General features: G+C 59.1%; 3 protein-coding genes across 5 annotated transcripts; 1 reads left to right on the top strand and 2 right to left on the bottom strand.

Annotated features, from left to right (window-relative positions):
- Positions 1 to 2,909: 2,909 nt before the first annotated feature.
- On the bottom strand, positions 2,910 to 7,831 carry TMEM151A (transmembrane protein 151A). The gene is made up of 2 exons (XM_007976597.3): positions 7,588 to 7,831; positions 2,910 to 5,363 (listed from the first exon to the last, which is right to left on the bottom strand). Exons 1-2 carry the CDS (start codon positions 7,660 to 7,662, stop codon positions 4,032 to 4,034), a joined length of 1,407 nt encoding a protein of 468 aa, XP_007974788.1. The 5' UTR covers positions 7,663 to 7,831; the 3' UTR covers positions 2,910 to 4,031.
- Positions 7,832 to 10,981: 3,150 nt separating this feature from the next.
- On the top strand, positions 10,982 to 15,605 carry YIF1A (Yip1 interacting factor homolog A, membrane trafficking protein). Its single transcript, XM_007976717.3, has 8 exons — positions 10,982 to 11,184; positions 11,881 to 12,092; positions 12,258 to 12,362; positions 12,491 to 12,569; positions 14,427 to 14,484; positions 14,649 to 14,804; positions 15,219 to 15,312; positions 15,402 to 15,605. The coding sequence occupies exons 1-8, from the start codon at positions 11,154 to 11,156 to the stop codon at positions 15,546 to 15,548; spliced, it is 882 nt and encodes a 293-aa protein (XP_007974908.1). The 5' UTR covers positions 10,982 to 11,153; the 3' UTR covers positions 15,549 to 15,605.
- Positions 15,606 to 15,978: 373 nt separating this feature from the next.
- On the bottom strand, positions 15,979 to 21,987 carry CNIH2 (cornichon family AMPA receptor auxiliary protein 2). Of its 3 annotated transcripts, none has more exons than XM_007977381.3 (6): positions 21,624 to 21,987; positions 17,840 to 17,908; positions 17,391 to 17,438; positions 17,020 to 17,132; positions 16,776 to 16,919; positions 15,979 to 16,608 (listed from the first exon to the last, which is right to left on the bottom strand). In XM_007977381.3, the coding sequence occupies exons 1-6, from the start codon at positions 21,702 to 21,704 to the stop codon at positions 16,581 to 16,583; spliced, it is 483 nt and encodes a 160-aa protein (XP_007975572.1). In that variant the 5' UTR covers positions 21,705 to 21,987; the 3' UTR covers positions 15,979 to 16,580. The 3 variants fall into 3 exon arrangements, with proteins under 3 accessions (XP_007975572.1, XP_072870625.1, XP_072870637.1); XM_073014524.1 differs by having other exon boundaries at positions 15,979 to 16,118; positions 21,624 to 21,958; XM_073014536.1 differs by lacking the exon at positions 21,624 to 21,987 and having other exon boundaries at positions 15,979 to 16,118; positions 17,814 to 17,900.
- Between the last annotated feature and the right edge of the window lie 286 nt (positions 21,988 to 22,273).

The raw sequence follows: 22,273 nt of genomic DNA on the forward strand, positions 1-22,273 counted from the left end.
TCCACCTCTTGAAGAGAGGAGTGGTAAAGAATTTGTGGCCATATTTAATCTACTGTAGGCCCGAAGGCCTCCATAAATGATCTGAGCAGCTCACTCTGCCCTGGGAAGGCCCATATCTGACATGCCGCTACCTTCCTCTCTTAAAACAGCACTATAAAGAGCTTGGTGTTCATTTTGCAGATCACTTTACGGGTATCAATCAGTTAGGAATGGCAAATGGCATTTGGCTCAGCGGTCGATTGCATTTTTGAAGATAGCCACTAATATATCTCCCATCCCACATGCTATTCTAACAATGTGACATTGACAAGCCTCCACAGAGAGATGAGATCCTATATTCCCTCCCCTTGAAACTGGGTGGACCTTCACAATAGCCTTGACCGATGGAAAGGGGCAGAAGTGATGCCATGTGACTTCGGAGACTAGATCATAAAGGGAAACACAGCTTTCACCCTCTCAGTACACTTGTTCTTGGAACCTAGCCACCATGTTATGAGGAAAGTCAAGCCACATGGAGGTGCCCTGTGTGGGTGTTCCCACCAACAGCCCAACAGCCCTGGTTAGGCTCTCAGCCCTCAGCCCTCAGCCAGCATCAGCCGCCAGACATGTGAGTGAATGAGCGTTCAGATGATTCCAGCCCCAGTGTTTGAGTCTTCCAGCAGAGGCCCTGGATGTCATGGAGCAGAGAAGCCATCCCCATTGTGTCCTATCTGAGTTCTTGACCCACAGAAGCCAGGAGAGAGCATAATAATTATTGCTCTTTTAAGCCACTAGGGTTAGGATAATTTGTTATGTGGCAGTAGATAATTAGTAAAAGCTGCCGGTAACAGACAAGAAAAAACAGTGGACTTAAGCAGACTTAGAGTTTATTTCTCTTTCTCATTGAAGTCTAGAGGTAGGCAACCCAAGGGATGACATGGAAACTTGCATGGTGTCATCAAAAGCCCAGGATCTTTTACCTTGTTGCTCTGCTATCTTCAGCACGTGGCTACAATTTTCAAGGTCACTTCCTGCTCCAAGATAGCTGCTGGCATTCCAGCTATCACATACGCATCCCAGGCTGAATGAAGGCTGAAGCAGAGAGGACAAAAATGGCCTTCACCAATACTGCTTCTATTCAAGGGGCATTCTTGGAGATCCCTTCCAGCACCTTCTGTTTATATCTAATATCCTATAATTCAGCCACACAGTCATACCATATATGCCAGGGAGGCTGGAAATATTGCCTTTTAGCTGGGCACATTGCCATCTGCAGCAAAACTGGGGTTCTGTCATCGGGGAAGGGAGGACAATGAATGGATAGTGGGCAGTGGGCAGTTGTTGGCTATGGTGTTAGAGCAGAATGGTGGAAAAAGGGTCTTTCTCATGGCAAGGAGCTGGAACCAGCATGCTGGCCTCCCTACCCGCTGGAGCCTTTTTATTTATTTATTTATTTATTTATTTATTTATTTATTTATTTTTTTGAGAGAGAGTCTCAGGTGGAGTGTAGGGGCACAATTTCAGCTCACTGCAACCTCTGGCTTTTGGGTTCAAGCGATTCTCCTGCCTCAGCCTCCTGAGTAGCTGTCACAGGTCCCTGCCACCATGCCCAGCTAATTTTTGTATTTTTTGTAGAGACAGGGAGGTCTCACCATGTTGGCCAGGCAGGTCTTGAACTGCTGACCTCAAATGATCTGCCAGCCCCAGCCTCCCAAAATGCTGGAATGACAGGCATGAGTCACTGTGCCCAGCCACCCACTGTAGCCTTCCTGAATGTTTGGGCACCATAGGGTTTTCCACCTAATTTGCTTCTGAATGAGGAATTGATTTCACTCCCAAAGAAGAGAGGCTGTCGGTTAACACACAGGGAGAGCTCTGGTCTTTCACTCCACCCTCCTCACAGAGCCAGCAGGTAGCTGGACTTTTGCTAAATATCCTAAAATGCAGCCTTGACTGTATCACGTCCCTGCCCATCCCCCTTCCATGGTTGCAGATTGCCCAGTTTGCTCCAGTGTACGGACACATTCTAGGGTTTGGCATGGAAGCTACAGCAAAGCCTTCCATGGTTTCTTGCTTCTATCTCCTCGTCACACCTCAGCTCATGCCCGGCAGCCAGGCCTTTGGGCAGCATCCGCTGTCTAAGGCACTGCCTGCCCTGTCTTTGTTTAGGGAAATCCACCCATTCTCCGCACCCTTCCAGGGTCACCACTAGCTGTTATGCCACCTTTGCGTGAATGGGAAAAGGGTCCCCTTTCTCCAAGTGGATGTAGCTCCATGCCAGAGTTTGGGGAGTGGCCTGTAGGCTGGATTCCATGCACACTTGCCCCTTAGCCCACTGCCCTTGCCCAGTGAACCCTCTTTACTGCTGCACATGTGACAATGCCATGTCCAGGAGTCTTTCAGAGCTCCATCAGGGAGTCAGGACCTTCCTTTTCCCTGATGTTTTCTCTGCCTTTGGATTCCATGCCAGCCTGCCCTGGTTTGGGGCTGTCCTTTCCAGCTTTGTGTCCTTCAACCTGCTTCGTGCCCTTTCCCTCAGATTGATAATGTCAGTAGCTGCTGGGGGGCACCGAACTCTTTCTCCCCACTTTGGGGACAAGCCACCACTCTCTTAGCCCTCAGCATGCCCAGCAACAGAATGGAATCCCCCACTGAGCTGGAAGAAGGGCCACCTTGGCAATGCCTTAGCAGTGACCCAGGCCCAGATACCAGATTCAGGGGAGCCAGGTGCTCAGAACGACTCACACTTGAGTCTCAGAGGCCCCAGGCTAGGCAGGGGAGGTTTCCTCTCCTCCGCTTACTTTGTTCCTGGGAACACTGAAGCCCAACTCTGAGTCCCTTCCCAGAACCCCTCATCGTGCCCTGAACCACGGAGGCCCATAATGCTTGCAGCGGTGGCCTCGGACCCAAGACCCAGGAATGCACAGGCCTTCCATTCCATACCTTTATTTAATCTGCATCTTCTCAGCGTCCTCCCTTCCCCACCACCCTTGAGAGGGTGTGGAAGCCTTCGTTGAAAGGGAAGGAACTCCTCTCTCCTCCCTGGGGGAGGGTCAGTGTCCCGTGGGCCAGGACTCATTGATGGGAGAAGCAAGGGCCTGCATGGTGGAGCAAGGACATCATCCAACAGGCTGTGGGCGAGGCCGGGCCCCTCGGATGCCCTCTAGGTCTGGGCCCCACGGATCATCAGGAAAGTGAAGAGTAGATAAGTCCCGGAGGGCAAGGAGAGGGCGTCCCTGGGTGTGTGTGACTGATGGAGGCAGACATGGACTTTGAGAGGCAGGAGCAGAGGCCAGGGGATGTGGGGACCAGATGAGGCCCTGAGAAGGAACCCCAGGTTGTACGGGTAGCTGAATGTGGGAGGAGGGCGCAGTGGACACCAGGCGAAACAGTACAGGTGCATGGGGCAAGGCTGTACTCCAAGAACCAGGCTCCCAGTGGAGGAACAGTACTGCTAGGTCCAATCAGTGACTGGCCCTGAGCAGCGGGCGAAAGGGCAGGCACGGAGGGGCCTATCAGGGGAGGATGGGAATGTTGGGTGAGTAGCAGGGCCAAGGCCATGGTGCCACCACAGCCAGCTCTTCAGCCCCAGGGAAACCAACCTGGCTGGGCATGGCCCCAACCTGCCAATTTGTGCTTCTGCGTCGCTGGGAAGCTCCCAGCATGGCCTCAGCCCCGGCAGGGAAGTGTCCACAGGCAGCCTTTGCTGCAGGCAACAGCTGGCTGCAGGACTCCTCCTCCATCCCAGCCTTTCTGGAAGCTTCTTCTCCTGCCCTTTGTGAGAGGCCTCCAGGCCAGATCATTGGCCATCTTGGGGGGTGAAGCTATGCTGGGGGCGATTCTTAGGCTCCACTTAGGTGGCCTCCGTTTCCTCCAAAATGACCACGGGTCACTGCATTTTAGTCTGTTTGAGGACCCCCACCCCCACCCTCACCCTTGCCCCTTGTGTGTGGCTGGTCTGTTTTCCCGCCTGTTTTGGACGACGATCACCCGGGCATCTAAGCCCATGGTGGAATGGTGGGGAGGGGGCTACTCTGGGGGCTGTGGGGGTCTCAGAGCGCACCCTGCCCATCCCCCTGGCAGCCGCTGTCTCCGTGGACAATGAGCACCGGGAAGTAGAGGGCGTCCTCATAGCAGGGCGGGCTCTCGAGGGGTTCTGTGTCCTCTCCACGGCGCCCCAGGGGCCCCCCGCTCAGGCTGCGGAAGACCCCTGGCGTGGCCCGGCCCCCAGCGCCCAGTGAGAGGCGGCTGCGGCTGAAGGGCAGACGGGGCCCGCTGGGCCGGGCGGGGGGCAGCGAGTTGCTGCTGACGGAGCGACGGCAGCGCTGGCAGCCTCTGAGGTAGGCGCCCGAGCCCGCGCCCATGACCACGGCCTCCGAGTAGCTGGGCACCAACTGCCGGTTGGAGCAGATGTGCCACTCGAGCTCAGTGAAGTCCACTGTGGCCACGCGGGACAGCGGGGGCCCGCTGGGCACGGCCCCGGGCGGGGGCGAGCTGGCGCCGAAGAGCTTCTCCACCTGGTAGTGCACGTGGGCTGTTCCATAGGCGGCCACGACGCGCAGGGGCCACGACAGCGTGGCCGCCGACACGAGCCAGAAGACCCAGGCGCGAGCGTACCAGGGCGGGCTGCGGGGGTCGGCGAAGACCATGAGCGACTCGCGGAAGTCCACGTCCTTCAGGTGCATGCCCTCGCGCGCCTCCAGGTAGTCGTCCAGGCCCTCGTTGGCGCTGAAGAAGCGCGCCCGCTGCGTGAGGTACGAGGCCTCGGCCTCCGCGCTGCCGAAGCTGAAGCACTTGGTGAAGCGCAGCCGCGTGGCCGCGTGCTCCGCCAGCCCCACCAGCTCCTTGGAGACGTCACGGACGCCGTGAGCCGAGTAGTCAAACTCGCCGCGGGCCGTGCGGCTGTCGGCGCGCTCATGGTACACCTGCGTGGTGGTGTAGGCGTCGCCGTTGCGGTAGCGTGTGATCTGGCGGGTGCGCCGCACGTAGTGGTAGCTGGTGGCCTTCCACCAGACGCACGGCGGCGCCTGCTGCAGCCGGCGGATCAGCGCCAGCACCGTGTGGGCGTCGGTGCGTGGCGCCTGGCAGGACCGCACGTGACAGTGCCAGCACTCGGCCAAGTAGAGGAGGTAGAGCAGGGAGACGAAGGCCAGCGGGATGTACAGGTAGCCATCGGAGCAGGGGCTGGCCGGGTAGGTGGGTGGCGGGCCACCGGCTCCCCGGGCCAAGGCAGCCTCGGGCCCCAGGACCAGCCGCGGCACTGTGGCCAGGCGACACCAGGCCACCACGGCCCCGCAGGCGTGGATGAGCAGAGTGAGGAGCAGGCACTTCCAGTGCGACTCGCGGCACAGGGAGCTTCCCAGGGACTGTTTCAGGGGCCGCTGCTGCAGGTGGGCAGAGAAAGGGAAGTCTGTGTCAGGTGGGGCCATCAGTGGGGCCTGCCACTTTGCTTAACCCAGCTGAGGGAGGTGATACCGTGAGCCCCATTTTACAGAGGAGGAAACTGAGGCTCAGAGGGATGAGCAGCTTGCTCCAGGCTTCAATTTCCAGCTCACTCACAGTGGCGCTGCAGATTCAAACCCAGGACTCGCTGCCCCAAATCCATCCTCCACTGTGCCCTGCTAGCACTGGGCCAACTGTACACAGGACACAGCAGGCCCGCCTCTGCCAGAAGGGGTGGATCCTTGCACTGGCTATTGAGAAAACTGAGTTCTAGCCCTTGCTCTGCCCTGATTTGCTGTGTGGACTTGGCTATATCTCTGCCCTCTCTGGGCCTTGATTCTTGGTCCTGTTGGTCTGGGAAGCAGGGTGGAAGGGGTCCGAGGTGTAAACAGCATAGGCTTTGGAGTTTCACTGCCCAGAAGCCAGTGCTGGCTCCAGCACTTACTGTATGACTTGGGCACATCTCTCATCCTCTCTGGACCTTAATTTCCTCATCTGTAAACTGAGTCTGTTGTGAGGATTTAACAAGATCATACGTGTGAAGATCTGAGCACAGTGTCTGGCCATGGGAATAAATATGATCACCATTACCCTGAGACCCCCTCTGGTTCCTTGTTCCATAGGGACTTAGAAGACTCAGCAGAGGCTTTTGAGTCAATGGGAGCATCTAGAACGGAGGAGGTGCGAGTCTTGGGGTGGGGAGCAGATATAGGGCCATCCTCCACTCATCTGTGCTGAGCGAGGGGGCGGGACACAGCTGCTGGGCAGCAGGGGCCACTCCCTGGCTCAGAGGGCTTGCCACACCCTCCCTGGCAGGGCTGCCAGCCTAGCTACCTCACCCCCAGGTGCCCATGGAGAGAGAAGCAGGTAGGTATACAGTGGGGAGAGTGGAAGGGTAAAAAGGGGTGGAAAAGGTAGAAACAACAAAAGAGGGGTTAAGGGGTCACCTCTCCTACCCCAGACCTACCAGGCCTCTAGAGGCCCAAGAGGAGAGGAACCATCCCCCAGCCCAGCCCAGATACAGCCTGTCCCCGTCACACAGCATAGGAGCACAGCGCCACCTGACCTGCCAAGCCTGTCAGGTACACACACACTTGTCCACGCCCCTCCAACACATGCTCATCACAGACCCACCTACCATGGAGGGCCACACTGCCTGTCACCAGGAAACTCCAGACCCTCACCTGTCCCCAGAGCACAGACTCCCACAACCATAGCATGGTACACACACATAGCACACACACACGCACCACAGACCCATCCACCACAGGACACACACATGCACATACACGTTCCACATGCAGTGAAGCCCAGAGACATAGCAGACCTTCACCTGACCACAGTGCACATCTCCCCACCCCCAATGCAACCTGACACCTAGGCTCCTCAGACCCCACAGGGAGAGACCCACCCACAACGGGACTCGCTCACATGCACACACCTAGACCACTGAGTGACCACCCGAGCCAGGCACCCACTCACCCCTCACCTGACTACAGGGTACACACACCCCCAATTCACACACCCACACAACACACACACACAAGCAGGCTACATTCACCCAAATGCACACACAGCTCCACTCACCACCCTATCACCCCACACATCACTCGGGGCCCCAGGTCCTGCAGACCTTACTGGCTAGGGCTGAGGAGGGGCCATCTGGGGTCCCAGTCAGCAGAATGGGCCCTCAATCCTCACCTCGGGGACAAGGAGAAGGGGTACCCAGGCGCCTCCCTTCCTCTTCCCCTCCTCCCCTCTAGGCTTTGCGACTGCTGCTGCATTGCAGGCACTGCCCGGACACCTCGTGAGCGGCTGGGCCGGGCTGGGGGCCTGACCCCGCGGCCCTGGCGGTGGAAGCAGTATCCCCCGCTGGGCTGCGGCACTGGGACGCGTGGGGGCCAGGCGCTGACGTCACAGGACGGGCGAGGCTGGATGAGGGGGCGCTGGGGGCGGAAGTCGCCCCCCATATTGCTGTCCAGCCGCCCCACCCCTACCCCCAACGCGGGTCCCTGGACCCCTGGCAGGGCGGCAGGTGACCCCAATGACGTCATTAGCCGTAGGGGCTCTGGGACTTCCCTCCTCAGCCCCTCTCTTGGGGTCGCCTTCTGCACTGGTCCCTTTCACGCCGCCCCAGGCCCGGCTCCGGCCCCCCAGCGCCAGTACCTCTTCCCGCAGCGGCTCGCCGTCCGGGATGAGCGCGGGCACCTCCCCGCCGTCGCCAGCGCCGTCCTCGGGCATGGTGTCCTGGCTGCTTGGGCGGCCCCAGCCCGGGCACCGGGCATGATAGGGCGGAGCACAGAGGGCTGCGGCGCGGCCCCCAGGGGCGTCCGCTCGGCTCAGCGGCCGCGGAGGGAGTGCGCGGAGCTCGAGCCTGAGCGCAGCGGCAGCGGCGGCGGCGGCGGCGGCGGAGGCGTTGGCGGCGTTGGCGGCCCGGGTGCCCGGCGCCCCGCCCTCCGCTGACCCCGCCCCCGCGGCACCGGCGGCGCCGCCGGCAGCGCCTGGCACGGCAGGCGCTCCGCCCGCCCCCAAGAAGCCCCCGCTGGGCGGCTGGACCCCTGGATTCTCCTCCGGCCGCGCTTGCGCTCGCGACCTTGAGCTGGTCTAACCCTCTGGCGCCTGAGCTTCCCGGGCTGTAAAATGAGGAAGGAGAATCTCCAAGGTGGGTGGGCGCTCGCGGGGTCCCATCTCTAAGGAGTAGGCCCAGAGTTAAGCCCACCCAGATCCCATCCCTGAAGCCTCACTTGGAGAAGAGGGTAGTTGCAGCTGAGAAAAGCGTGATGAGTTTCACTGGCTGGGCAGGGGTGCTGGACTCAGCTTAGGACAGGCAGGCTGGGGCAAGGACACCAGGGACCCTAGGCTGCGTGACCTTGGGCCAGCATGCTCCGCTCCCAACCTCATTTTTCCCATCTGAGAAATGGGGATAGAGGCCGGACTGAGTGGCTCATGCCTGTAATCCCAGAACTTTGGGAGACCGAGGTGGGAGGATCACTGGAGCCCAGGGATTCCAGCAGCCTTGGAAACATGGCGAAACCCTGCCTATACAAAAAATTTTAAAATGAGCTGGGCATGATGGTGTGGTGGGCACCTGTATTCCCAGCTACTCGGGAGGCTAAGACAGGAGGATCAATTGAGTCTGGGAGTTAGAGGCTGCAGTAAGCTGTGTTTGCACCACTGTGCTCCAGCCTGTGTGACAAAGTGAGACCCTGTGAAGAAGAAGAAGAAGAAGAAGAAGAAGAAGAAGAAGAAGAAGACGACAGAGAGAGAGAGAAAAGAAAGAGAAGGAAGGAAGGAAGGAAGGAAAGAAAGAAAGAAAGAAAGGAAGGAAGGAAGGAAGGAAGGAAGGAAGGAAGGAAAGAAAGAAAGAAAGAAAGAAAGAAAGAAAGAAAGAAAGAAAGAAAGAAAGAAAGAAAGAAAGAAAGACATAGAAAGGTTTTGGATTCAGTTTACAAGCATCTCTCATGCCCTGTGCTTCAGCCTGTGTGACAGAGTAAGACCCTGTCTTGAAGAAGAAGAAGAAGAAGAAGAAGAAGAAGAAGAAGAAGAAGAAGAAGAAGAAGAAGAAGGAGGAGGAGGAGTAGGAGGAGGAGGGGGGAGGAGGAGGAGGAGGAGGAGGAAGAAGAAGGCGGCAGCGGCGGTGGCAGAGGAGGAGGAGGAGGAGGAGAGGAGTAGGAGGAGAAGGAGGAGAGGAGGAGGAGAAGGAGGAGGAGGAGAGGAGGGAGAAAGAAGGAAGGAAGGAAGGAAAGAAGGAAGGAAGGAAGGAAGGAAGGAAGAAAATACATAGAAAAGCTTTGGATTCAGTTCACAAGCATCCATCGTGCCCTGCAGGGACATGGGAACTGGCTTGCATTAGATGACCCCTCCCAGGTTCACGTGGCCCCAGTGCTACTTCCTGGCCCTCCAGGGCCTCAGATCTTCACATCTGTGCCTGAGTCTGGCTTTGCTCGAAAACTAGACAATCTGGGCAGAAAATAAGCTGCAATACTGGTGGGTTAATTCATTTTGTATGTGTGTGTGTTCAGGCAAAGAGCAACTCAAAGACCATTCAATTAAACATCCTTACCCCCTTAAAGATTAGGTAACTGAGATGTAGACAGAGGAAAGGACTGGTCCAGGGTTTTATCTATTTATTATATATTTGTTGGACACAGATGTTTACTGGGTGTCTTCTATATGCAAGTATTGTGCTTGGCACTGGGAAGGCAAGGGTGGAAGTGGAGAATGACAACAGGGCCTGTCCTCATGGAACTTACATGCAGGGCAAATTGGGTGCACCCAGAGGGGGCCTAGAACCCAGCCTATGACCTCCACCCCTGACCAGGTCAGGTCTCTGTTCCCTTTGTCTCTCTGAGAGGCACAAGCTGAACTGACTCTTAAAGATAACTAGGCTTATGGACAAGTGGATATAAGGGGGAAGGGCATCCGAGGTAGAGGGGACCTCTGGGCAATCAGACCACGTGGGCTGAGTTTGGGGAGCAGGAAGGTCATCTGGTGTAAGTGGACACCTGGTAGCTAATTAGAGAGGTCGTCCTCTCTAGAAAGCGGTGGCTAAAGGTCTGTGAGAGGGAGGCCCCTGAAGACTGTCTCCATGGGGGTGGAAGTGATCAGAACCTGGGTGGAGAGAAAGGAACCTCTGGGACTACAAGTGAGGCTTGGGGGCCTCACTTCGAGAAGACCACAGGCCCAGCGATGACTCAGGAGTTTCGGCTGCAGCTTCAGGACGCAGATCAGCACACCTCTGCCCCCAGATCTGCTGGACTACGGGAGAGTCTATGGGACAGGCCCTGGGCAGGATCCTGCCCCATCTATACCACCCAATCTCTGGGACTTCGGATCCTCTGGGCCCCAGTTTTGCAGTATGCGTGTATGTGTGCGTGCGGCCACGCGCTCGCTAGGAGCGTGTGGTTCAAGACCACAAATCTTCCCATCCGCAGGTCCCCGGGAGTCTACAGGATGGCGGCAGAGGCGGGAGGGCATTTTCAGCACCGGACGACGGACAGCACCCGCGCGGAGAAGAGGAGTGGGAGGCGGGAGGAGGAGTCAGCATCCTGGGGCTTGATTGGCCGCTCAGTCACTGACAGTGGCGGCCTCCCACCACCACCTCCGGGGCTGCTGGGGCTCCGTTCCAGGATTGGGTGAAGTGTAGGTGACGGGGGAGGAAAACAAGCCCAGAGAGGGAGGAACAGGCGCCCCGAAGGCCAGGGCTTGGTTGGAGCTCGACCGCCCCATTCCCTCCTGGAGTACGTCGAAACAAGGAAGCTTCGTTCATGACTCCGGCCGCAGCTCCCCTCTAGTCTCCCTGGTGCAGTCGTGGCAGGTTGCGTCAAGTGCCTCACCGCGCAGGCGCGCGAATAATTCTCGCCCACCTTCTTCCTTAACTCTTCTATTGGCTGTTCCCACCGTGAACTGGCAAGCCCGTGATCCAATCCTAGGCACCACAAGTTGCTCCTCCTGTCCCTCACCCGGATGTTGCCTTCTGCCGAATCCGCTCAGGCTAGAGCCAGTCAGTGGCCAATTGGGAGAGGGGTGGGGCGAGCCGGCGACGCCGAAGAGCCAATGGCAGGCGCGGGGGATGACGCCGCGGACATGGTGGCCGAGACCGGCGGGGTGGGGGACGTGTCGCGCGGCCGGGTGGCCTCGGTCGGTACTTTGGGCGCGGAGCAGCTGCTTTATTAGTATTCGTACCCACGAGGCGGCGCAGCGGGCCCTCGGGGAGAGAGAGCGTCGCAGCCATGGCTTATCACTCGGGCTACGGAGCCCACGGTGCGTGGGGCGCTGGCGGGGCGCGGCGCGGCGCGGCGCGGCGCGGCCGGCGGGGGGAGAGTCGGCGGCGCGGCCCGCTCACCCCGAGGGAGATAGCGACTGGGACCGCTGCCCAGGGCGGGGGTGTCACTCGGGTTCCTGCCCCTCGCAACACTGCAACGCGTCCCGGACTTCGCTCTCTCGGCCCAGTCGTGAGACCGGGCGGTGGTAGCACAGCTGGGAGTCCCACGGCGGAGTCGGGCAAAAACGGGGTCCGCCTCCAGAAACTCCTTTCACTCTTGTGAGCCTGGTGAGGTCCCTGAGCACTGTCCAGGGCCTCCGGGTAGCCAGCTGTCGCCTCTCCCCGGTTTGTTCACACAAGGATGTCCTCCCAGTTATCTGCACCTAGCAAACTTCTACTGACTATGGCTCAGTTCAGAGGTCACTTCCAATGAGAGGCCTTCAGAAACCCCAAGTGGGCAACCACTTCTAGGCGCTGCCTCAGCTCTTCCTTTGCCTACATTTTGCAACGGATTTCTCGCAAAGGATCCCTCACCAAAGTTTTTTCTCAGTTAGCTCCCCCTCACCCAGCTTGGGGTCTCCTCACTGATCGGTGCCTGCAGGACCCGTGCAGGGCTGTCCAGCCAGGGAAGGGGCGGTGGCTTGGGCTCATGCTTGGTATTTCTGTCATCTACTCTGATACCTCCAAACCCACAGGCTCCAAGCACAGGGCCCGGGCAGCCCCGGATCCCCCTCCCCTCTTCGATGACACAAGCGGTGGTTATTCCAGCCAGCCCGGGGGATATCCAGCCCCAGGAGCAGATGTGGCCTTCAGTGTCAACCACTTGCTTGGGGACCCAATGGCCAATGTGGCTATGGCCTATGGCAGCTCCATCGCATCCCATGGGAAGGACATGGTGCACAAGGAGGTGTGGCCTGCCCCCAGGGCACGGGTGGCAGAATTTTTGGCGAGGGCTGGGACATCATGGGATTCCACCCGATTCCTCACAGTGTCCTCAGGGATGGAGAACACGGAGGGGCACTCTTGAGGCCTGGAGTGCGGCTTGCCCACAGCCTCCTTTCTCCCCTCCCAGCTGCACCGTTTTGTGTCTGTGAACAAACTCAAGTATTTTTTTGCTGTGGACACAGCCTACGTGGCCAAGAAGCTAGGGCTGCTGGTCTTCCCCTACACACACCAGGTGAGCTTCCTATCAAGGGAGCTGGTGGGCCTTCCTCATTGTGCCGGAGTCTGGCGCCCAGACCTCAACCCCCTTCTCTCCTCTTTTTTCTCTTCCCCTCCTGATGTGGCCGTTGCTGCCACTGCCAGAACTGGGAAGTGCAGTACAGTCGCGATGTTCCTCTGCCCCCTCGGCAAGACCTCAACGCCCCTGACCTCTATATCCCCAGTGAGTCTCCGACCTGGGCTGGGGAACATGGTGGGGTGGGGTCGGCGGGGGGGGGGGACTTGTGTCTTGAGGGATGAATGGGAAGAGAGGCTCAGCTACTGAGTCAGCATCTGTTCTTGGTGCTTTGTGTATGTATGGCAGTTGCAAGACACCAGGCAGGCAGTGCAGGGTTACCAGTAAGGAGCTTCCTAAATGCGCCTTCAGTGTCCCCAGGACACCCTTTTGAGACCTTCCTGTCTCTTGATTTGGACTATATCCCTCCCCAGCCTGGAGCTCTGGGTTTAGACCTGGCTTTGCAGATTCCAGCTGTGGGACTTTAGGCTGGTTATTTGTACTTTTCAGTATAACAGGACCAATATAGTCCCTACCCCAAAGGACTGCTGGAGAGATTCAGCAAGGTGATGTTTGCTCAGCACCTCACCTGGCACACAGGAAGGACGTAGGAAACATTAGCTGTTATCGTCGTTATTACTTGTCCTCCAAGGCGTGCTGTTATCCTTTCTTCCAAGAAGCCTTTCCTGAGCCCCTGAGCAAGTGGTGGCTCCCTTCTGGGTTCCCACAACTGCCTGTCCACATGGCATTTTTCAGGCTGCCCACGTGTGCAGCTGACTCTATCCTGTTGGCTGCATAGGGCCAGACCCATCATGGACACCCAGGGTGAGTAAGTGCAGTGACCAGCCCACAGATGAGCTTCCAGTGAGGGCAGCCAGTGGGACTGAGGGCAGCCAGTGGGACTGAGGGCAGGCAGCCAGCCTAGGTGTGCTGGGCAGCACAGGGGTTCCTCCATCCTTCATCCCGTGTGCCCATCATAGCCACCGTGTAAGGCTGGAACTGGCATCCCCATTTTACTTGTTGAAGCCAAGCTTCAGAGGAGCTTCAGTATTTTTGAGGCCTTAGAGTTGACGGGTGGTACAGCTGATTTCCTGACTCCAGAACTCCAGACACTCCCCACTGGTGGTCATGTCAGTGCTTTTTTTTTTTCCTTTTGAGACGAGGTCTCACTCTGTCACCCAGTCTGGAGTACAGTGGTGTGATCTTGGCTCGCTGCAACCTCTGCCTCTCACGCTCAGGCAGTGATCCTCCTGCCTCAGTCTCCTAAGTAGCTGGGACTGCAGGCTATAGGCGCCCGCCACCATGCCCAGCTAATTTTTGTATTTTTAGTAGAGACAGGGTTTTGCTATGTTGCCCAGGCTGGTCTTGAACTCCTGGGCCCAAGTGATCTGCCTGCCTTGTCCTCCCCAAGTGCTGGGATTACAGGCATGAGCAACAGCACCCTGCCAGTTCTAGTGCTTTAAGCGAGGCAGAAGACAGAGTTTAAAACTGCTGCTAATGCCCAGCTCCCACTGGCTCTGAGCTTTTATGAACACTACCCAAAGTTAAACTTGGAGTTTCCTGCATTGTTGGGCAGCCAGAGCCCTACCAGTGCCGAGACTCAGAATTGCTGACTGAGGTGAGGTCATCTCCATGGCCCCAGACTCTAGGGAGAGAATGGGTATCCACTGAACCTGCATTCTGGTCTTGCCAGAAACCAGTTTGGTCCCTGTCTAGGCAGAACAATGGCCTTGGCCCATGATATAGTTTCTGAGATGCAGCAGAAAACTGATGAGCTTCCCAGCACAGAGGTAGGAAAGGTGGCTTGTGGTCCTGGAAGAAGGGTCAGGTGGCATTTACACAGTGGGAGAGGGCTGATTGGAGACAGGCATCCCAGGCAGGGCATTTGGGAGCAGAATGTGGAGGTCAGGCCATGCTGGGCTATGCAGAGAAGGAAGTATGGGGCATGTCAGTGACCCCAAATGCCTAGGAAGGCAGCTCTGATTGAGGAAGCCAAGCTGATGGCATCTCTCTGGCACTTGGCAGCGATGGCCTTCATTACTTACGTGCTCCTGGCTGGGATGGCACTGGGCATTCAGAAAAGGTCAGTGCCAAACCCCTCCCTTACCCTCCCCTTCCTGTGAGCTCTTCTCCCAACCTCCCTAGGGCATATGTGGTGGTCCCCAGCTCACCCTCTGTTGCCCCAGTCTCTCATCCTCACCCCTGCCTCAGGATGCCTGGCTCTGAGCCGCCCCTGTTTTGGCACAGGTTCTCCCCGGAGGTGCTGGGCCTGTGTGCAAGCACGGCGCTGGTGTGGGTGGTGATGGAGGTGCTAGCCCTGCTCCTGGGCCTCTACCTGGCCACCGTGCGCAGCGACCTGAGCACCTTCCACCTGCTGGCCTACAGTGGCTACAAATACGTGGGGTGAGCACCTGTGGGCCAGAGGGGTGGCCTTGGGTCTGGGCCTGCATAGCTGTAGCCTCGAACTGTGACCCTGGACATGTCTTGGCCCCCAGTGACCTCAAGCACTGCTCTGTTAAGAGGGAGGAGCTGTCTCCAGCAGTCTCCTGAGGACCTGGGTGCCATGCAGAGGTTGGGGAGGTGTTGAGAGTCACTCTGCCAGAGTCTTGGGGAGAGAAGGGGATCTCAGATCCGGGTCCTGGGGCTGAGTCCTGAGCCTTCCATATCCCTTTGGGGTCTGGGTCCCTGTGGGGACAGATTGAGAGTAAAAGGCGCTGTGGGACGTGGGGTCTAGCTGGGCTCTGGGCATTGGGGGTAGGGCCAATCTCAGGCCTAGACCCCTAGGGGTCACCAACCCTTTCCTCCTCCCACCCCCAGAATGATCCTCAGTGTGCTTACGGGGCTGCTGTTTGGCAGCGATGGCTACTACGTGGCGCTGGCCTGGACCTCATCGGCGCTCATGTACTTCATTGTGAGTCTGGTGTGCCCCCCCATTCCCCTGCCTTCACTTGAGGGCAAACCTCCCCCTCCTGGCCAGCCTTCAGCTTTCCTTTCTTCCAGGTGCGCTCTTTTCGGACAGCAGCCCTGGGCCCTGACAGCATGGGGGGCCCCGTCCCCCGGCAGCGTCTCCAGCTGTACCTGACTCTGGGAGCTGCAGCCTTCCAGCCCCTCATCATATACTGGCTGACTTTCCACCTGGTCCGGTGACCCCCTGGCCCCAGATGGCACTGAGTTTTTCATTCATTGAAGATTTGATTTCCTTGACTTTGTCTGACCTTTGTTCCTGGGGCCTGATGGGGAGCTACGGATACCTCTGGGCCTCTCCATTGCCCAGGGGACTGGGCTTGGAGCTGTCTAGGAAGAAGGTGGGCCCAGGGAGGGCTTCATGACTTTGGTGGCCTTGATATTGCCTTGTAAGGGTTTCAGCAGCCTCAGCTGGGAAAGAGAAGATGGAAGGAGGCTGCTGAGGGGAACTGGAAGGCCTCTGATCCCTCTAGGGGGCTCCAGCAGGGTCTGTGGGCTACTGGGGTAAGATAAGCCAGGCTGGGGATTCAGCTTAGGGCTGCCCCCTATACAGTCCCTGTAATTGGCCCCCATCTCCTCTTCAAGCTTTCCAGGAGCAGAACCGGGGCCCACATATTTGCAGTAGTTTATTCATATTTTGTCACAAATGGCCGGGGAGGGGGTGCCGGACTCCTCCAGGCGACATAGAAAATAGGTCCAAGAGACAAGGTGGGCTGAGGTTGGGGCAGATGGAGACAGGGCTGGAGAAAGAGCCTGGGGGAGAGGGGAGGGCAGACTAGGGGTGGGGCTGCCCCCCTGCTGAGCCTGCTCATTCCCGGTGTGGGTACCCCCCCACCTGCAGGGGGAGCCTCAGGGTGGGGTGGAGGGGGGTGGCCCAGAATTTCCAGGGTCAAGCTTTGCCCCTTGGCAGGGCCCAAGTTTCCCCCGAAATGGACAAGGCCGGAGGTCCTGCCCTTTCCAGGACTGACTGCCATGCCCACAGGCTGGCAGAGGAGCCCCTGCCCCTGTTTAGAGCTCTGCCCAGCCGCTCTAGTCCAAGGGGGAGGGCTCTGAAGGTGGGGGGGGTCCCCGCAGCAGCAGTTTGGGGGTTGGAGAGGCTGGGGGCACCAGTGCCCCCTCCCCCCCCAGGGCTGAGGCCTCTGCGGCCAAGGGGCAGGGCTGGGGGTGCACAGGCGTCCGGTCTGTTCTGGGCTCACTCCCTGGCCGGCTTCCCCCTTAGAAACTCACCAACGTATAAACCATACTGTGGGAAGATGAGCCAGTGAGCCTAGCCCTGCACACACACAGCCACCCAGCTACCCACCTGGCCACACCCTGGGCTGCCCTCAGTCCTCAAGGGCAAAGGGCATTGGAAGTGTGATGCTGGGACATCCCTTCCCTGAGTTCTGACTGCTGTGGGCAAGGCCTCACCTGTACAGGTAATAGAAGAAGGAGAGCAGGTAGAAGGCAAGTTTGCACCAGGACTCCTTCTGGCAGTAGTTGAGAATGTCAGCATTCATGATGGAGACCGCATCATACATGACCTCAGAGCCATCTGCAGGACGGTGGAAGTACCTGGGGCAGACAGGGGCTTGAGTGTCTGCCATCAGGGCTCCCACCCCCATCCTGCCCCTGTTCCCCATCTCAGCCTCCCCAAGGCAGCTGCTCCCCTCACCTCCAGAGGTGGTAGAAGAGGAGGGGGATGTTGAGGCCCAGGGTCACCCACTCTGCTGCACACAGAAACATCAGACAGAAGAGGCCGTGGATGGAGTATTCTGGGACCACCAGCTGGGGGAGTGAGGGTGAGAGGTCAGCGGCCTGGTGCTATGACAGACCCAAGCTTCAAGGGCACAGAGAGGAGCTGGGGTTTGGAAGGTGCCCACCCACCGTGACCTCTGGAGATTAAAAGGCCTCTGGCTTCCCACTCCCTCCCAAGTAGCAGAGTGGATCAAACAGGCCCAAAGCGGGGGACGGCCTGGTTCTGGGCCACAGACAGTGGGGGCAGCGCTGGGCTAGGAGCGTCCTGCCCCCAGCCCTGACACTGACCTTCCTCAGGAGGCAGCAGATGCGTTCGATGTTTTTTAAACGCTCGCGCTGTTGGGGGAAGCAAAAGGCCGCGATGGGGGAGGCGGAGAAGCAGATACTGGAGCAGCTCCCACCGCCCCGCATGTGGCCGCCAGGGGGCGCCAGAGCGGTCTCTGCGGCACTGTCGGCGCGGCCGGGAAGCAGCCGCGCCGTCCCCATGGCGACCGTCACCATGGAGGGCCTTCACCCGCGTCTCCAAGGCAACGGCCCAGAGCCTGGCAACCGCCGCCCCGCCAGGAGGAACTCAGCCCTGAGCACGCGCCAGGTGTTTGCTGGGGGCGGAGACAGAGAGGAAGGGGGCATGGCCGTAGGCCCCCCACCCCACCCCCGTCTTCCCGTCTCCCACCCCCAGCCCGCGACAGATGGAAAGACGGACAGACACACCTCGGCACAGCACATGTATCACTTACTGCCCGCGCAGGGTTCCCCTGGTCGATGGGGTTCTTGAAGTCGGTCCGCAGCTCATCAAAGGCTATGATCTGGGGGAGGGGCGTGTGCCCGTCAGGGTTGGGGCAGCAGTTTATGACCTTCCCCCCAAGTCCTTCTGTGGGATAGGAGTTTACTGAAGAGGACCAGCCAGGTGGAGCTTGTTGCAAAGGTGGAGAAACCGAGGCCCAGGGAGGGGCAGGGCCTGGTCCAAGGTCATCACAACAGTCCAGAAGGGAACCCTAGCGTCTGGATGACCAGTTCAGGCCCATGTCCACTACACCTCCTTCCGAAACATCCCAAGACATGGCCTCGTGTCTGCCCTACCAGGTCTCAGGCCCTGTGCTGAGCACTGGGGCTCCAGAGGCCTGGGATGCAGCCTCTGCTCGGGAGGAACCCACGCCCAGAGGGATGATCACTCTACGTTCCAGGTGATCAGGGTTTAAGGTACAGGACCTGGAGTGAGTGCTTAACCCTGTGTGGAGGGTGAGGGAGTTCAGGCTCGACTCGGAGTAGGTGTTGGTGAGCAAATGGGGGAAATGCAGTTCAAGCAGAAGGTGCAATGGCAGAGGGGTGAAAGGTCAGGAGACATTCAGGAGGCTGCGGGTTTCATGGGGCTGGCATGACAGAGCGGCGAGCAGGAAGAAAAGAGGGAGTGGTGGAAGAGGAGCTGGAGAGTTCAGCAGAGCCAGACATGGACAACCTGTGAGGCTGGAGCAGGAGGTTGGACTCTAACACAAAAACATTGTGGGGAGGCATGGAAGAGTACACAGCAGCAGATTGGGGTGGTCAGGCCCATGTCTCAGGATTGGTCCATGTCTCAGGATTGGTGGGGCAGGAAATTCGAGCTCACTGACAGTCACAGCTGAGATCTAAGTGGTGCTCCTGCTGGCAGGTATGTGGATTAATTCATTTAATGCTTACAACCTAATGATTTAGGTACTAGTTTTATTTTCATGTCTATTTTGCAGATGAGGAGGCTGAGACAGGTTAAGTGACTTGTCCAGGGTCACACAGCTGGTTAGTGGATTCTAACCCAGTGTGACTCCAGAGTTAAAATTCCTAACCACTGTGTCATACTCAGGCCAGACCAGCAAGGGGACAGTTTGGAGGGTTAGGGGCAGGGCTGATGGTGGTCTGAGTGAGGAGAGTTGTAGTGGAGATGGAAGGCGTGTATGCGATTCTACAGCTCTTTAGGAGCCAGACTCCAGAGGGTTCAAAGGGCCGAGAAGTGAAGGCAGAAGTCTAAGGTGTCTTCAGGTGTTAGGGTGTCTGGCAGATGGCAGTGTCCTCATGGGTGGAAACTCTCTAGGGGAGCAAGTGTTTGAGGGGATGATGGGATGGGCCTGGGAGGAGCTGACAGGTGACTTGGGGGAAATGGGCTGGCAGAGGAGCCTGCTGGGATCCCCTCCCATCAGCTCCAGCCCTAGGATGAGGCAGCAGGCCCACCACCCCCAGGCATCCCAGAACCCAGACGGCTCAGAGAGAAAGAACATGGGCTTCCTGGAAGGAGCTGGGGCCATCTGGATCACCCCCCCCCCACCCAGTTCCTCATTGACTGGGCAGCCGCCGCTTGGCACGCACAGCAACAGGGTCCACAGGGAGCAGAAGGGTGCCGTCTGTGCCCCAGAGCTGGCATCACCAGCAGGCGGCAGGCGTCGCGCCTCCCACCCCCCAGGCTGCCTGGTGCTGACTCAGCCCCCCGGAACAAACAATCCCCCACGGTGACAGCTGACACGCATCACTCACCACCAGTGTTGCCTAGGAACCACTGGGGCCTGGGCTAAGGGTCTGGAGTGGGATCTGGGGTCCTGCCCTGTTAAGAGTCTAGTTCTTAGCAGCTGTGGACTGAGGACCACACCTCCTATCCCCTACCACCCAGCAGGCCGCACTAGGCACTCTGATGTGCACAGGTCCACTTCGCCAGTGAGGAACCAGACTCGCGACAAATGACTAGATAAGATCATCCAGTTAAATGGCTGAGTGGACACAGTACCTCACATAGGTGCTCAATCAATATCTGTTTAATGAACAAAGACATTTCTTCAAAGCTTGGGCCTTTCCTCCCAGCCTGCGCACTCCACAAGGGCAAAGTCTGGTTTTATTCATCCTTGACCCCCTCAAAGCCACCCAGAGCCTGATCTTTGGGAAGCATCAATGCAGGTGTGGTGGATGGAAAACTGCTGAGAATCCCCTGAGGACAGGGACCCCACAGGGCCTGTGGGAAAGCCGTGGGTGGGGAAGGCCCCAAAAAGGGGCATCCTGAATTCCAGAAGCCCTTCTCCTAGGAGCTGGTCAGCTCTGCATTCCCCAGCCTGTGGCCTCCAGCTCCCTTCAGCCCTTAGAACCCTAGCCCTCCTGCCCCTACCTCACAGAAATAAAAATAGAGTAACTCGGGGTAGGGGGGGAGGGGGGGAAAGACAAAGCAACCAAGACCCAGGGAGACAGCAGAGCCAGGCCAGGGAGTGACAGGGCTGGAGCTGGAGTGTGTGCTGAGGTGCCTGTGGGGGCTCACTCCTCACACAGTATAGGTTCAGTCAGTCTATGGAATCCTGATGGCAAAGAGCAAGGTGGCAGGGGATGGCAAAGGGAGCGCAGGGGGAACCATGGAGCAGGCAGCAGGTCCCAGGAAGAGAAAGGAGAGAGGAAGTGGGGAGCCCGGGAAAGAAGCAGGTGAGGCACTAGGAGGAAGGAGGGAAGGGTTATGGGAAATGGGATTGAGGGAGGGGTAAGAGGACCCCCGAAAGGGAATGACAATCAGGGAGGTGTGCGCGGGAGGTGTGGGCAGAGAATGCTGAGCTGAGCCGACCAGGGCCAAGCTGGGCAGGCTGTTACAGAGACAGGCACGGGGTTTGGGTGGGGGTGGGGAGGGAGGGCAGTAAAGTGGGGCCAGGGGCCCCCAACAACCAGCTGGAGGCTGATTGATAGTTTTGTAGTGAGGGGAAGGGAGCCAGGCAGAGGAGGCCCTGGAAGAGAGGGGCTGGGAGGGGAGGAGAAGGGAGCCTGGGGGAAGCGATGGGTCGGAAGTAGGATGAGGAATGGACATTTTGAAGAACCAGGTGTGAGGCTAGGCCAGGGTGAGGGACAGGCCAAGGGGCATGTGAGACAAAGGGGAAGGGGGGCAGGAAGAGGAGGGAAGCTGAAAAATGGAGAGGAAACCTGAGGGGCTGGGAAGCTCCCAACAGGAGGGGTAGGGAAACCCAAGGTGAGCCGGTGGTGGGGGCTAGGTCTCTGGGGGCTGATGAGAGCCAAGTGCTGCTTGGTCAGGGAGGGGGCTGGGAAGGCAAAGGGTTAATGGGCTATGAGATCTGTGGGTCCTGTAAACAGATGCAGTTGCCATAGCAACCGGCTCCATCACTCTGGCTGGAAAAACCCACAAAGGGTGGGGGGGGGCAGCAGACAGACAAACTGCCCGACGGACTAATGGAGGCGGCTGGATGGTTGTGGGGGGGCGGGGGACGTAGAAGAAGGTAAAGGAGCAAAAATTCCAGAATTCCACCCCCCACCTCACGGGCTGCATGGGGCAGAGGACGGGGGCAGAGGAGGGGGTCAGGGACCGACTGACATACAGACAGGCGGGGGCGGCGAAGGAAGGGGGGCCCTGGGAAGAAAGCCGACCATGGGGGGTGTTAATGGGGGCGAAGCCGACAAGCCGACTGCTGGGGGATAGCAAGTTTCCCCGGGGCTCTGAGACCACCCGCCCTGGGTCCCTCCAGCTCTGTGTGGCCCCTGCCCCCCACCCCGCCCCCAGCCCCAGCCCGGCCTTACGTGCCAGATGACAAAGAAGATGAGGGAGGCGCACAGCACCAGGGTGAGCATGTAGCAGAACGCGGCGAAGGTGAACGCCATGGCCCCCGCGCCGGGCGGCGGCCCGGGGGGCGCCAGCGCGGGGCCCGGGCGCAAGGGGACGCCCCCCGGCCCGCGCTTAGGGCCGGCCGGGCATGGCCCGTGGGGCTCGGGGGAGGTGGGCGATGCGGCCGGGACCGGGACCGCGGGGCCGTGGGGGGCGCGGGGCGCGGGCCGGTGGGCTCGGGGGGCGCGTCCGCTGCTGGCTGCCCGGGCCGCGATCGCTCATCCTGCGATCCCTCGCCCGCGGCTCCCTCGCTCTCCAACCCGCGAAGCCGGCGGGGCGGAGCCGGGGGCGGGGCCGCCGCGCGAGCGGCCTCGGGCGGGGCTGGGTCTCCGCGCGCCCCTCGTCTGCCCGCCCGGCTCGGGCGCCACCCCCAGCCCCGACGAGCCCGTGGCCGTCCCCCTCAGCACCCCGCACCCCTAGGCACTCCAGCCACCGGCACAGCCGCACTCGGCCCCCTCGGGCGGGCGCGCAGGGCAGAGGCTGAAGTGCGAGGCACTTGTCACTGTCGGAGGCGGCAGAAGCACCTGGCTGGGACACACAGCGAAGCGAGGACATGGCATGAATG

Source organism: Chlorocebus sabaeus, chromosome 1 (assembly GCF_047675955.1).
Source record: "Chlorocebus sabaeus isolate Y175 chromosome 1, mChlSab1.0.hap1, whole genome shotgun sequence".
Lineage (NCBI taxonomy): Eukaryota > Metazoa > Chordata > Mammalia > Primates > Cercopithecidae > Chlorocebus > Chlorocebus sabaeus.

Bases quoted from the DNA above. Each gene is read 5' to 3' on its own strand.
- CNIH2 (XM_073014524.1), bottom strand. From the start codon at position 21,704: ATGGCGTTCACCTTCGCCGCGTTCTGCTACATGCTCACCCTGGTGCTG. The intron at 17,439-17,839 runs GTAAGTGATACA...TTCCCCCAACAG, and splicing joins AGGGGAACCCTGCGCGGGCA to CGCGAGCGTTTAAAAAACAT. The intron at 16,920-17,019 runs GTGAGGGGAGCA...TGTCTGCCCCAG, and splicing joins CTCTTCTACCACCTCTGGAG to GTACTTCCACCGTCCTGCAG.
- TMEM151A (XM_007976597.3), bottom strand. From the start codon at position 7,662: ATGCCCGAGGACGGCGCTGGCGACGGCGGGGAGGTGCCCGCGCTCATC. The intron at 5,364-7,587 runs GTACTGGCGCTG...GCCCACCTGCAG, and splicing joins GCGAGCCGCTGCGGGAAGAG to CAGCGGCCCCTGAAACAGTC.
- YIF1A (XM_007976717.3), top strand. From the start codon at position 11,154: ATGGCTTATCACTCGGGCTACGGAGCCCACG. The intron at 12,570-14,426 runs GTGAGTCTCCGA...GGCACTTGGCAG, and splicing joins CCCTGACCTCTATATCCCCA to CGATGGCCTTCATTACTTAC. The intron at 14,485-14,648 runs GTCAGTGCCAAA...GTTTTGGCACAG, and splicing joins GCACTGGGCATTCAGAAAAG to GTTCTCCCCGGAGGTGCTGG.